This window comes from Nicotiana tabacum, chromosome 15 (assembly GCF_000715075.1).
Source record: "Nicotiana tabacum cultivar K326 chromosome 15, ASM71507v2, whole genome shotgun sequence".
NCBI lineage: Eukaryota > Viridiplantae > Streptophyta > Magnoliopsida > Solanales > Solanaceae > Nicotiana > Nicotiana tabacum.
The window spans coordinates 13,558,190-13,572,882 of record NC_134094.1 but is presented as its reverse complement, the minus strand read 5'-3'; the positions used below and the strand labels follow the sequence as shown (position 1 = coordinate 13,572,882).

Here is a 14,693-nt window from a genome sequence, read left to right as displayed (position 1 = left end):
TTGGTCAAATTTTGCATGCCATTGTTTGGGTGCTTGTTTTAGTCCGTAAAGGGACTTAACAAGTCTACATACCTTCTTTTCTTTACCTGGAACCACAAACCCTTTAGGTTGTTCCATGTAGATTTCTTCCTCCAAATCTCCATTTAAGAAGGTCGTCTTAACGTCTATTTGATGAATTTCAAGACCATAAACTGCAGCTAATACTACTAACATTCGTATGGACATAATTCTTATAAATGGAGAGTATGTATCAAAATAATCAAGACCTTCTCACTGTCTATACCCTTTGACTACAAGTCTTGCCTTATATTTATCAATAGTGCCATCATCTTTCATTTTCCTCTTAAAAATCCATTTAGAACCCAAAGGTTTATTTCCAGGAAAAAGATCAACCAATTCCCATGTATGGTTGATCAATGTGGATTCTATTTCACTATTGACCGCCTCTTTCCAAAACAATAATTTCGAAGAAGACATAGCTTCTTTAAATGTCCGAGGCTCATTTTCCAATAAGAAAGTCACAAAATCTGGTCCAAATAAAGTAGACGTTCTTTGACGTTTACTACGTCTTGGATCCTCCTGATTAAATATACTTTCTTTTGTTTCTTCCTAAGGTCGTTTAGATCCTTCACCAATCGACTCACATTCCTTTTTATACGGATATATATTTTCAAAGAACTCAGCATTATCTGATTCTATAACCGTATTATTATGAATGTCGGGATTTTCTAATTTATGAACCAGAAATCGATATGCTTTACTATTGGTCGCATATCCTATGAAAATACAATCAACGGTTTTCGGTCATATTTTTACTCTTTTGGGTTTAGGAACTTGCACTTTTGCCAAACACCCCCATATTTTGAAATAATTCAAGTTGGGCTTCCTTCCTTTCCATATTTCATATGGAATGGATTGTGTTTTGCTATGGGATACTCGATTTAGTATCCGGTTAGCCGTAAGAACGGCTTCCCCCCACAAGTTCTGTGGCAAACCAGAACTTATCAACAATGCGTTCATCATCTCTTTTAATGAACGATTCTTTCTGCACTCCCATTGGATTGGGGCGTGTAAGGGGTCGTTGTTTGAAGAATTATTCCATATTCTAAACATATTTATTCAAAAGGAAATTCATATTCACCACCCCTATCATTTCTTATCATTTTGATTTTCTTGTTAAGTTGCGTTTCAACTTCATTTTTATATTGCCTGAATGCATCTATTGCTTCATATTTACTATTAAGTAAGTAAACATAGAAATATAGAGTACTGTCGTCAATAAAAGTTATGAAATACTTCTTTCCACCGCGAGATAGTATTGACTTTATGTCGCAAATATCTGTGTGAATTAAGTCTAAAGGATTTGAATTCCTTTCAACTGACTTATAAGGATGTTTAATATACTTAGATTCCACACATATTTGACATTTTGATTTGTCGCATTCAAACATAGGCAATACTTCCAAATTAATTATTTTCCGCAAGGTTTTATAATTGACATGACCCAAACGTATATGCCATAATTCATTTGACTCAAGTAAGTAGGAAGAAGCTGAAATTTTATTATTATTCTCAACAACCATTACATTCAGCTTGAAGGCCCTCGGTGAGGTAACCTTTCCCTACAAACATCTCATTCTTACTTATTACAACCTTATCAGATAAAAAAACATACTTAAACCCGTTCTTAACAAGAAGTCCAGTAGAGACTAAGTTATTTCTAATCTCGGGAACATGAAGGACATTGTTCAAAGTCACCACCTTACCAGAAGTCATTTTCATAAATATCTTCCCACGTCCTTCAATTTTGGCCGTTGCAGAATTTTCCATAGAAAGCGTCTCTTCGGGTTCAACAAGAGCATATGTAGCAAACGCTTCTCTAACAACAAAAACATGGCGAGTGGCTCCAGAATCAATCCACCACTCCTTAGGATTTCCCACCAGGTTGCATTCAGAAAGCATAGCACACAAGTCATCGATATCTTCGTGCTTTTCAACCATGTTTGCTTGACCCTTTTTCTTGTCTTTCTTTGGAGCACGACAATCTGCAGATCTGTGTCCAGCTTTTTCACAGTTATAGCAATTTCCGTTGAACCGCTTCTTGCTTGGGTTGCTTTTCGGTCCATAAGCCTTCTTCCTCTTTCTATCCTCAACAATGTTTTCTCCCATTATTGTTGAGTTTCCACGGTCTTTCTTTTCAGTAGCTTTGTTGTCCTCTTCGATTTTCAACCGAATAATGAGATCTTCAAGGACATCTCCTTGTGTTTGTGTTTCAAGTAGTTTTTGAAGTCCTTCCACAAAGGAGGCAACTTCTCAGTCATTGCTGCAACTTGGAATGCTTTATTGATGACAAGACCTTCAATGAAAATTCTGTTAGTAGAAACAATATAATTAATACTTTCAACATTAGTATTAATTTGACTTATACCTTCAGCAAGGAGATCGTGAATAATCACTTGCAATTCCTGGACTTGGGTAATAACAGACTTGCTATCTACCATTTTATAGTCTAAAAATTTAGCTGCAACGAATTTCTTTCAAGCGCTATCCACAGTTGTATTGACGTCTCCATATTACTATAGACATTATATAGATCGTCCTTTAGTCCGCTAAGAATATAATTCTTGCATAGAAATCAGAATGATTCCCCGACACGGTCACGAGAAAGCGTTCAATTTCTGGAGTTTCATCGGGCAGAACAAGAACATCTTCCTTAATGAACTTCTGCAAACTTAAAGTCGTCAAGTAGAAGAACATCTTCTGCTGCCCACCACTTGAAATCAATCTCGGAAAATTTTTTGGATTTTTCTGCCGGTGCCAATGCCGGTGTTGTTCGGCTTGTCGATGCATTGGCAGTCACCACAGGAACAGTCTTGTTCCCGTTGTCATTCGTTATTTCTATAAAAGAATGACACAAACAAACGTTAAAATCACGTAGATTTTAATCTCCAATGGAGTAGAAAACTACACAGGTTTTAGTCTCCAGAAACATGAGTATAACACAAATACAGAAAATATTAAATTCCTTAAGCTTGTTATTATTTTGTATTTGTAAAATAATTCTGCAGAAGATAAAATAACATATAAACAGAAATGTAAAAGAAACAGAATTTAATCTGAGCCCACTGAATTCACATTGTTTCCTTAAGAAATTTAATCCCCTCCTAGTACCCAAGGTTGTGGATTATTTTCTCCCAGGATAGAACGAATTACACACTGGTGTAGCGATACTTCAAACACCAATGTGTTTCAGCGAACACAAAGATCGGTAGAAAATCACACTTACTTGTTTGTAGTTAAAGCAATACAGAAGAAAGGAGGAGAAGTCAGAAATTCGTATTGAAAATCTGAGAGAATGGACTGGTATTTATAGCCAATGTTGAGCTCAAACTGAAGAGGTGCAACTTTTCAGAAGGGCTGTTTGTGTAAAACGATCATAAATTAAATGGCTTTTACAAAAAACAAAGGGCATATATTATTCCGTTGGATTTAATATTAATTTTTTGTTTAAAAAAATGAATATTTAATAACATTTCTGTTAATATTTATTATTAACAAATAAATTTGGTCCAAAAAATTAATCTTCAAATCCGAAGCCGAGCGACGACGACGACGGCGCGAGGCTTGCCTTTTTCTTAACTCTTTAAGAGCTGGAAGAAGTGTAATTGTATATATACCCATTAAAACCTTTTCCTCTTCCAATATGGGACAATGTCCCTTTGTCAAGGAGAGAAACTCAAATATTTTCAATTTCCCTCCATTTCTCATTCACCCTCTTTTAAGTTATATTTAACCTTAAATACCCAACATAACATTAGCTTCAATTGAACAAGCTCAACTTAGGCGAATCAAAATGGGTTGAGTCAATAATTGGGTGGGTCAAAAGTTACTTGGGCTAAGATGGGTTGGGTCAAGATAAACTAAAATTAAATTATAGCCCAACCCGCTCAATTCTTATCAAACTTTACTTAATATGTATTGTTTTCTTATAAATTATATAATTACTAAATAAGACTTTTTTTTTCTTTTGTTAGGTGTCATATGTAACATATCAAACAAAAATAAATATTTTTAAGATAGTTTGACAAAGCTATTCATGGATCAATTTGGGTAAAAAATTAGCCCAACTTTAAATATGTTGAGATAAGTTGGATCAAGATGAACTGAGTTCAATAAATAAGCAACTCAATAACTTTGGACGGTTCATTTGAGCTTGGGCCAAATTTGACCGCTCTATTCCAAGTCTAATAATCTCTCTCTTTTCACTTTACAATTACTTTAAAGGTTACATTACGAAGAAGCAGCGCGAATTAGTTTTAAGGGTAGACTTGTGAGGAAAGGTGCTTTGGTTTTAGAACCACCACAACCGGATGAATATCACCACCATTCTCAGCGGCAAATCATTTGAGAAATCCAGTCAACAAATTTGGCGAACCACCACTCTACCACCCACCTCAGCCGCAAGAACCACCACCTACGACCCTTGAAGGCAACACAACCTTTAAAGCCACAGTTGAGAGGGATGTACGGTTTTGTGATGAAAGGGATGAGGGAAGAAATATAACCAGTGTTTGCAAAATATTTGAAAAATAGCCCGCTTATTAAATTTGCTAAATTGGGTAATTTTCTAAGCATATTTCCTAATTTGGTATGCCATCTTGTCTGGTTCATATAAGTTTTCTAGCTTGAGGAATCTATGACTTTGTGTTTACATTTAACAAATACAGCTTAATTAACTTGTTAGTTGATTTTTCAGCTAATCTAGAATTGAAAAAATAATAATGTGCAGTCGAGATTATGAGTTGTAACTAAAAAAAAAACCTATATCCAATTAGCTCTTAGACGCCTCTTGATTAATGCTATAATTTGGTACTAAGCTCACATGCTTGTTAATTCTGTTATTCTTGTATGCCGTCTGCGAACGGAATTACTTGACTTTTTGTTTCTTTTGTTATCCTCTTTCCTATGTCCAACAATGTGCCAATGATTATTGCAGATAGCTTCATATTTGGTATTCTTAGTCAGTAGGTAAGATTCTCGAGTCTTCAGCTTTTAACAATTGCTTAAAAACTAAGGCCGCCTATATTAACAGTGATAATTAGTAATACTCCTGCTATTTATCAATCTTCAGTTTCCTTTCCTATTGCTGATTAATGTCTTGCCTTGATCCAATTTCCCACAATTATCAGCCAATCAAGGGTGGAGCTAGGGTGGTGGAAGGGGTTCATCTGAATCCCCTTACGCCGAAAAATTATACTATATATGTAAGGTCAAAATTAGTTTTTTATGGTATAAATAGTAGATGTTGAATCCCCTTGGCTTGTTCGTGCGTTTACTTTTTAATAAGCCGAATCTCCGCAGAGCCAATCACCTCGTCTTTGATTTCATCCTTTTCCTGTGTCTTGACTGGGTCTTCGTCCTTCCTTCCTTGGCTTACTGCTGAGCATCTTCTGTGTTTGCACTTCTGTCTTTAATTGAATCCGGAAGTCATTGAATTATTCTACATGTTCATGTCAATCATAGAGTTTTGAGTTAGTATAGAAACTTAATTTAAATTGTCATCTTTAAAATCATTCTAACAGAGATGGTTGATTATGATATACTTAATAGTTTGTCTATCATTTTTGTGTGTCAACTTTCTGCAGATTGATTTATTCACAGATCTTGCATAGATCTCTGAAGGTTCTTTGCAGAAGTACAAACAGAGGTGATTGATTATGATGTTGTAACTTCGCTGATAGGAACAATATATCAGCTTTCACAATCCAACTTAGACTTGCAGGAGGGTCATAAAGAACATTTGAAATCACTGTACGAGAAGTTTGGCTCTCTGCTAGAGTTTCTTGACAATCCTGATGACGAATTTGGCTCTTTGCCATAGAATTAAATTTCTTTGAATTCTGAATCGAGTCATCGCATTTTGAAGAGACTTGATTGAAGATGTGAATAGTTCCTGCCATGTGATGATTGCTTGTATGTTGAGTTCATATTTTTGTTAAATAATTAATTTAATTATATTAGCCCACAATATTTATCTGGACCTAAATGGTGACATAGTCATCTTCTCTTCAGTCAGTGATGATCTCTTAATGGTGACGAAAAGGCGACATAGTCATCTTCCTGAGACCAAACCAAATGGTTATTACAGGGTATGAACACACTAGTTGATTTTTCAGCTACCAATTATGAAGGCGTAGTTGACTTGACATATTCTAAATCAGTAGTGGAAGACAACTACAATATTTAAATTGCAATTAGCTAAGTTCTGTAGGAAACTTCAGTGAAATTTTCAACAAGTATTTAGCAAATGACCACCCTTTGATATACGATAGACCCTCGGCTCCTTCCCTCCAAGAACTCCCCATCTTGCTCTTGGGGTGACTCGAACTCACAACCTCTTGGTTGGAAATGGAGGGTGCTTACCACTAGAGCAACCCACTCTTGTCATCTGAAGGTTCTTTGCATAACTAGAAATAGATATGGCTGCTCATGCTGCTGTTACTTCTCTGATGGGAATAATGCAGCAGCTTCCACAATCCCGCTTAGACATTCAGCAGGGTCATAAATTACTTTTGGAATTACTCCACAAGAAGGTTGGCTCTCTGCTAGAGTTTCTGGACAATTCTGATGATGAACCAATGAAGGATTTGCAGAAAAAGGTCAAAGATCTAGCAAATAAAGTAGAGGAAAAAGTCGAATCACACATTCAAAGAGAGTCTCAGAAGACGCTTCTTAAGATGTTGCAGCGAGTCTTCCACCTTCCATCAAAGTCCCATGAGAGACTTTATAAGATCTTGCTACAAGCTATATGTGCTGTTGATTCGATCAAGGAAAAGCTCATCAAACAGATGAAGAATAACAACTTGCAAGCTGTAAATCATTCAATCAGTGGTTCTAGTTCACCACGATTGCATGTTTCAACCCTCGTGAACGATATGGTTGGGTACAACATTGAACAAGAGCGCATGCGGAGTCAACTTACCAGACACGCATCTCAACTGGAAGTCATTTCTATTGTTGGGATGGGCGGCATAGGTAAGTCAACTTTTGCCAGTAAGATGTTTTCTGATCCCTCAATTTTGAGCTTCTTTGATGTTCGTGGATGGATTACTGTGTCCAAGAACTACAGTTTAAGAAAGATGCTTCTAACCCTCCTTCAAGACACTGTTGGGGTGGCCAAAGAGCTTGATGAGAAAAGCGATGGAGAGCTAGCAGATCGCTTGCAAAAAAGTTTAAAGGGTAGAAGGTATTTGATTGTTGTGGATGATATATGGAGTAGGGAAGCCTGGGATGATGTTAGATTATGTTTTCCAGAAAACAATAATAGAAGTCGGATATTGTTGACTACTCGAGACATGAAGGTTGCTCAATATGCTAGCTCTCCTAAGGATCTGTTTCCAATGCGTTTCCTAGAGCCAAAGGAAAGTTGGCATTTGTTTTGCCAAAAGGTGTTTGGCAAAAACGATTGTCCAACTGAATTTGAGAATGTCGCGAAGGAAGTTGTAAGTAATTGCAAAGGATTACCACTAATGATTTCTGTGGTTGCAGGGACTCTCTCTAGCAAGAAAACAATGGATGAGTGGATCAAAGTAGCTCAAAGTGTGATCTCATCAGTAGATCTTGATGATTATCAGTATTGCTCAAGAGTGCTTCGTTTGAGCTACAATCATCTTCCTTCTTATTTGAAAGCTTGCTTTCTTTATTTTGGAGTTTTTCCAAAAGCTAGTGAGATTTCTGTGAAGAAATTGACTAGATTATGGATTGCCGAAGGTCTCTTAGAGCTAAAGGGGTCTGAAGGATTGGAACAAGTAGCTACTAATATTTTACATGATCTTATTGATAAAAGTCTGGTTGTTGTTAGCAAGAAAAATTTGGATGACAAGATCAAGACATGTAGGATTCATGATCTTCTCCATGATTTATGCTTGAGAGAAGGTGAAAGCGAGAATCTTTTGTATGTTGCATACCTAGGATCTAGAAGGGTTTCCTCTCAAGGCCGATGGGTGTCAGTTAATCCAGAGCGAGGTTATGATTCTTATGCGCTTTTGGAAAATCTTACTCATAGCAAAATACGTTCTATTCATTTTCATCCCACTGATCTGGTGCGACATCAATTATCTATTAAACTATTCCATTTTAAACTTCTTAGAGTACTGGACTTGGTGACAATAAGATTAGTTTCATTCCCTATTGGAGTAGTACACCTAGCTTCTTTGAGATATTTGGCTGTGGTGGTTAATTTTGAGACTTCTGAACATCAATCAATTTCCAATCTTTGGAATTTACAAACTTTTATTTTTTCCATAAGTCTTCCACAAATCGATCTTGTGCATTTACCAAATGGAATTTGGGAAATGTCTCAATTGAGGCATCTTCACTCTACAAGGATGTCTCTATATTCTCCTCCAAAGGTATCAGCTAATGAAGTTAAGTACCGCGTTTTGGAAAACTTACAAAGTGTTTCTGGGTTGAGTCCTTGTTGTTGCACAAAAGAAATATTTGAAGGGATTAAAAATGTGAGAAAATTGGGTATTTCTGGCACTGAAGACGAATTTGATTATGAGCCTATATGCTTAGATAATCTAATATATTTACACGAGCTTGAGGAACTAAAAATCGCATCATACATCCTTACCAGATATGATGTACTTCTTAGTCTTCCATTCGCAAGTTCTTTCCCACCTAATCTCAAGAAGCTGACACTCCGCAAAACTTTTCTACTGTGGAAGGACATGACGATCATTAGCAAGTTGCCCAAACTTGAGGTGCTCCAGTTGAAGGCTGATGCCTTTGTAATTAGTTATCCCGTAGATACAGTCTGGGAAGTAACAGAGATGGGATTTCTTGAATTGAAGTTCTTGCTCCTTGAGTGGTTGGATCTTGATTACTGGAGAGCCGCTGATGATTATTTCCCATGCCTTGAGCACATAGTTATCAGAAACTGTCGTACGTTAAAAGAGATTCCTGAAGGATTTGCAGATAGTTTGACACTGCAGCAAATTCAGTTACATCGATGTACTTCTTCCCTTGTGACTTTTGCTGAGCAAATCCAAGAAAATCACGAGAGTTTGGGGAACAACATGCTTAAAGTTTATTCCTTCGACACAATTCGAGGTAAGTAGAACAATCTGGAATGGCTCTTCAACATCCATTATATGTGATTGACCTTTTTTTTTATATGTAGTTTCAGTGAATGGGTGTATAAGGAAGAGGATGAACTATACAGGAAGTAATTTTTGAGGGGTCAAATGTCTTGTACATCAACATTAATCTCCGAAAACAATCAAATACTCTGGTCGAAGTATTTGTTCTTTCAATGTAAAAAGTTTAAGCATTGCACCTTTCCATTAAAATAGAAATGTCATAGTCCATTTTTATTTTATTCATTTTTCAACTGCTTTTCTCAACTGTAACTTAGCATTAAACTACATGTGTTTTAGAATACATTGTGCATTGTTTAGTTCAAAACTGGGACAGCAAGGACTAAATTGAAATTGATGGCACTTGAATTGTTGCAAAGAAAAAAGAAAAAAAAATTGGTCACCTATATCTAGGAAAATCAGGGGAACATTTTGAACAATTGTCGTCTGTTGAAGTTAAATATGTTAAATCTTTTTAGAAGTGTAGTCAAACCTCTATATAACAGTCTCCTTATCAAAAAACAATATATATATATATATATATATATATATATATATATATATATATATATATATATATATATATATATATAACAACCTCATTTGTTCCTAATTGTTTTGGATGTTATAGCGAAATGCTATTATAGAGAACATAAATTATAACATAACATGAAAATTGGTTCCATAAAAAACTTGGCTTTTATAATGAATAGCTGTTATATAGTGATGCTGTTATAGAGAGGTCTGAATGTATGTGAATATGTATTATATTGAGTTTCTGACTCTGATAATCTCTAACCCTTCACTTTACACTTACTGAAGATTCACTTGTAATGGCCACTGTACAGGGAGAGCTTCTTAGGAAGATGCAGAGGAAATGAGTAAATGAGTTTTGCCAACAAATCCAGCGAGAAAAAGATGTGTTGGTTTTTCAAAAAGGGATTTCTAAGGAATTTGCAGATAGCACCAAACTGCAGCTCGTTGTGTCGTCTCTTCCGTGTGAATTTTGCCAACAAATCCGACGAGAAAAAAGAGATGACACCACTTGTGAAACTTGCTTGTTATAAGTCTTGTTTTTTCTTTTTTCCTGTTCTTGTTTCTAGTCAACTGGGGTTGATTTGATCATCAAAACTTCTCCAGAGAACAAAAGGCTAGCATTATGTGTGGTATTATTCCATAGGCGTATCCAGGATTTGAGCATTATGGGTTCGAGTTCGGTATTCTACCACAACCCATTTGTTTTAATGGATTCGAACTCTATTATTTGTAATTTTTTTCTGGATTTTTAATTTCGACCAAAGATACTGGGTTCGGATGAAACATTAAGTTCTTAACTACATCCGCCCCTTTATATTACTCTGTAATGCTGGTCTCGGATATTATATTCTAATTTGGCCTGTCTGAAGGGTTATTTGAAGATTATTGCACACATTGCTTAAAGGACGTTATTTCTAAATATTCTGCTATCTCTCTCTACCTTAGAAATGTTAGGTCATTGTTTTCATTTCAGCATTGACTTGAACTATAAGCAGAGATCTAATTGGACAAATCTTCTATTTTCCCGCAATAAATGATTGTGGAAGGACATGGCAACCATTAGCTTGTTGCCCAAACTCAACGTGCTCCAATTGAAGAAAGAAGCCTTTCGTTTAAGAATATTCTGGGAAGTAACAGAGATGGGATTTCTGAACTTAAATTCTTGCTCCTTGAGGAGTTGAGTCTTGTTTACTGGAGTGCCGCTGATGATTATTTCCCATGCCTTGAGCGCGTAATTATCAGAAATTGCAGGTACTTAAAAGAGATTCCTCAAGGATTCGCAGATAGTGTGACACTACAGCAAATTGAGTTACATGGATGTATTCCTTCCCTTGTGACTTTTGCTGCGCAGATCCAGAAAGAGCAATTGGAGAATTCAGGAAGCGACATGCTTAAAGTTTATGCCTTTGACACAATTAGAGGTAAGTAATCTGAATGAAACATCCATTAGATGTTTGACTTCTGATGAACTGTGTTAAATCATACGATTCTTTTGTGCATAACTACTATATCGTGGGATTCAACAAGATAAGGAAAATTGAATAGTTCGTAACATCTGGTACATGTGATTATCATGTTAGGGCCTTTTGTTATGATATAAAGGTTCAGTATAGAATTACTGCACGTATTATTAAATATTTCTTCTGAACTTATTTTATTTATTTACGTACTATTTATCTGTTCATGCCAAGAATGAAACTCATTCGATAACCTACATCTATGATAATCAGGGGAACGTTTTGAACAATTGTCGTCTGGTTGAATTTAGATATGTTTAATCCTTTTAGTGTTTGAGTATGTGTTATTCTGAGCTTCCAACTCTAACTCTTTTTCACTAAAAGTTTACTGACGAGTCACTTTTATGGCCATTCCATTCTACAGAGATAGAGTCTGATGAAGATTATGGGGAAGCAGCAGAGGAAGTTATGGAAAAGGTTGAAGAAGATTCAAAGGAAGATTGAGCAAATGGGTTATAAGGTAAACTGCTGAGGAAAGGTGTCTTGGGTTATATAGAAAAGATTGCTAAGGAATTTGTAGATAGTACCAAACTACGCTTCATTGAGTTGCATAACTGTTTTATCCCCCGTGTGAAATTTGCCAGCGAATCCACAAGTTGTGCTTTAGAATAATTATTAAAATAAAAGAAAATGGTGTGTGAACACCCTTTTTTTCTTTTGTGGAGAAAATAGAACAATGGAAGACATTGTGTCTGTGAACAGAGAGCTCATGAAGCTGAGGGAGAATAATAAGCGAGCTGGAAATTGTTCGCTTGGCACTTCTACTTAATCACAATCACATGCTTCAACCCTCGAGAACGAAACGGTGGGGTACAACATTGAACAAGAGCACATGCTGGGTCAACTTAGGGGACACTCATCTCAACTGGAAGTCATCTCTATTTTTGGGATGGGCGGCATTGGTAAGTCAACCTTTGCCAAAAGATTATTTTCTGATCCCTCAATTGTGAGCTTCTTTGATGTTGTGGATGGATTGTTGTGTCCAAGGACTACAGTATAAGAAAGATGCTTCTATCCCTCCTTCAAGATGCTATTGGGGTGGATAAAGAGGCTGATAAGTAAAGCAATGGAGAACAACCAAATCGCTTGCAGAAGAGCGATGGAGAATTAGAAGATGGCTTGCAGAAAATTGATGATGCACTTGCAGATCGCTTGCAAAAAAGCTTAAAGGGTAGGAGGTATTTGATTGTTGTGGATGATATATGGAGCACGGAAGCCTGGGATGAGATTTAACTATGGTTTCCAGATAATAGTAACAGAAGTCGTATACTGTTGACTACTCGAGACATGAATGTTGCTCAATATGCTAGTTTTCCTAACGATCCTTTTCCAATGCGTCTCCTGAAGCCAAAGGAAAGTTGGCATTTATTTTGCCAAAAGGCATTTGGCAAAAAAGGTTGTCCAACTGAAGTTGAGAATGTCGCAAGGGTAGTCATAGAAAATTGCCAAGGATTACCACTAATAATTTCTGTGGTTGCAGGGACTCTCTCTAGCAAGAGGACACTGGACGAGTGGAGGGAAGTAGCTCAAAGTGTTAGCTCTTTAGTAAACCTTGATGATTATGAGCGTTGCTCAGGAGTGCTCTCTGTATTTCGGAGTTTTCCCAAAAGCTAGTGAGATTTCTGTGAAAAAGTTGATTAGATTATGGGTTGCGGAAGGACTCTTAGAGCTAAAGGGGCTCGAGGAGCTGGAGAAATTGGGCTCTAGTCTTTTACATGATCTTATCGATAAGAGTCTAGTTGTTGTTAGCAAGCGAAGTTTGGATGGCAAAACCAAGACATGCAGGATTCATGATCTTCTCCATGATTTATGCTTGAGAGAAGCTGAAAAGGAGAATCTCTTGTACGTTGTTAATCCTTCAATTGCTAAAGGACACCGAACTGTTTTCCCTAAAGGTCGTCGGTGGGTGTCACTTCACTCAACGCGAGGTTTTTCTTCTCCTTTTTGTTTTGGTGATCTTACTCATAGCAAAACGCGTTCTCTTCATATTTCTTTCACCATAAGCATAGACTATCTTGCATTAAGACTAAACCATTTCAAACTTCTTAGAGTATTGGACTTGGAAAAAGTGGGCTTCGACAATTTACCTAGAGAAATAGTACACCTAGTTTCTTTAAGGTATTTGGCTATGATAGTTCGTACGATTCCTAAAGATCTACCAATTTCTAAACTTTGGAATTTACAGACCTTTGTTTTCCCTCAATATTTTCCAAATACATGCCATACCATATATTTATCAAATGAAATTTGGGAAATGTCTCAATTGAGACATCTCCACTCTTCGAAGATATATTTGAATTCTCCTCCAAAGGTATCATCAGCAAATGAAGTTAAGTATCGGGTTTTGGAAAACTTGCAAAGTGTTTATGGGTTGAGTTCTTCTTGTTGCACAAAAGAAATATTTGAAGGGATTAAGAAAGTGAAAAAATTGGGGATTTTTGGCAAAAAAGATGAATATGATGGTAAGTCCAGATACCTAGATAACCTAATATATTTACATGAGCTCGAGGAGCTAAGTATTAAATCTTACATGTCTAGTTTCGTAAGGCTTCCACGTCTGGATTCTTTCCACCAAATCTCAAAAAGCTGACACTTAACGACACTGGATTGATGTGGAAGGACATGACTGTTGAAATTGTCAAAAGTCCCACATCGGTGGATGACAATTTTGAATGGGAATTTCACCCTATAAAAGGAGGCCTAATGTTTAGGATTTAAATACACCTCTCATTTGCCTTTTTTTAATCTTCTTAAGACATTTGTATCTTCTCTCTTTAGTATTATTTCACTTGTAATTTTGGAGTGGAATAAAATATTGATTGTGTCCGAGGAAGTAGGCAAAATTGGCCGAACCTCGTAAATTCTGGTGTTCTTTTATTGTTGTCTTATTGTCTTGTTTATTATTTAGTGGTTGTCATAATTTTTGGTATAGTAGTTGTGACTCATTCACACTATATACATTTGGCTTCCGCAACAATTGGTATCAGAGCCAAGGTACTGTCTAAGTATGCTCTGTGGTTGCAGCATAGTCTGATCTTCCACATCAGAAAGGATCTATCTTGGTAACTGAGTCAAGGTTCTGTCTGAGTATGCTCTGTGGTTGCAGCTTAGTGTGATCTTCCACACCAGAAAGGAAATAATCTTGATTTGTGTCGTCAGCTACTAAATAATATTTGTGTCAAAATGGAAGACAATAAACAAGAAGAATCTACATCAAGTGTCAATAATACGTCATCGTTGGCATCTTCGCTTATGACAAGAATTATGTCAAATGCGAAATTTGCGGTAGAAATTTTTGACGGGTCAGGATATTTTGGAATGTGGCAAGGCGAGGTTCTAGATGTTCTTTTTCAACAAGGGCTAGATCTTGCCATTGAAGAAAAGAAGCCAGATGTTATTAGAGAAGAAGATTGAAAAATTATCAATCGTGTTGCTTGCGGTACCATTCGATCCTACCTTGCTAGAGAGCAGAAATATCCATACACAAAGGAAACTTCTG

The 14,693-nt window shown here is 36.4% G+C and overlaps 1 protein-coding gene and 1 pseudogene across 3 annotated transcripts; both read left to right on the top strand.

The window, feature by feature from the left end:
- The first annotated feature begins 4,223 nt into the window (after window positions 1-4,223).
- On the top strand, window positions 4,224-10,557 carry LOC107771206 (putative late blight resistance protein homolog R1A-10). Of its 3 annotated transcripts, none has more exons than XM_016590549.2 (3): window positions 4,224-4,619; window positions 5,646-9,114; window positions 9,989-10,557. In XM_016590549.2, exons 2-3 carry the CDS (start codon window positions 6,480-6,482, stop codon window positions 10,000-10,002), a joined length of 2,649 nt encoding a protein of 882 aa, XP_016446035.1. In that variant the 5' UTR covers window positions 4,224-4,619; window positions 5,646-6,479; the 3' UTR covers window positions 10,003-10,557. The 3 variants fall into 3 exon arrangements, with proteins under 3 accessions (XP_016446035.1, XP_016446036.1, XP_016446034.1); XM_016590550.2 differs by having other exon boundaries at window positions 4,224-4,648; XM_016590548.2 differs by lacking the exon at window positions 4,224-4,619 and having other exon boundaries at window positions 4,626-9,114.
- Window positions 10,558-10,709: 152 nt separating this feature from the next.
- LOC142169414 (putative late blight resistance protein homolog R1A-10) lies at window positions 10,710-13,917 on the top strand (annotated as a pseudogene).
- The last annotated feature ends 776 nt before the right edge of the window (window positions 13,918-14,693 follow it).

Coding starts and splice junctions, on each gene's coding strand:
- LOC107771206 (XM_016590549.2), top strand. CDS start 6,480: ATGGCTGCTCATGCTGCTGTTACTTCTCTGATGGGAATAATGCAGCAG.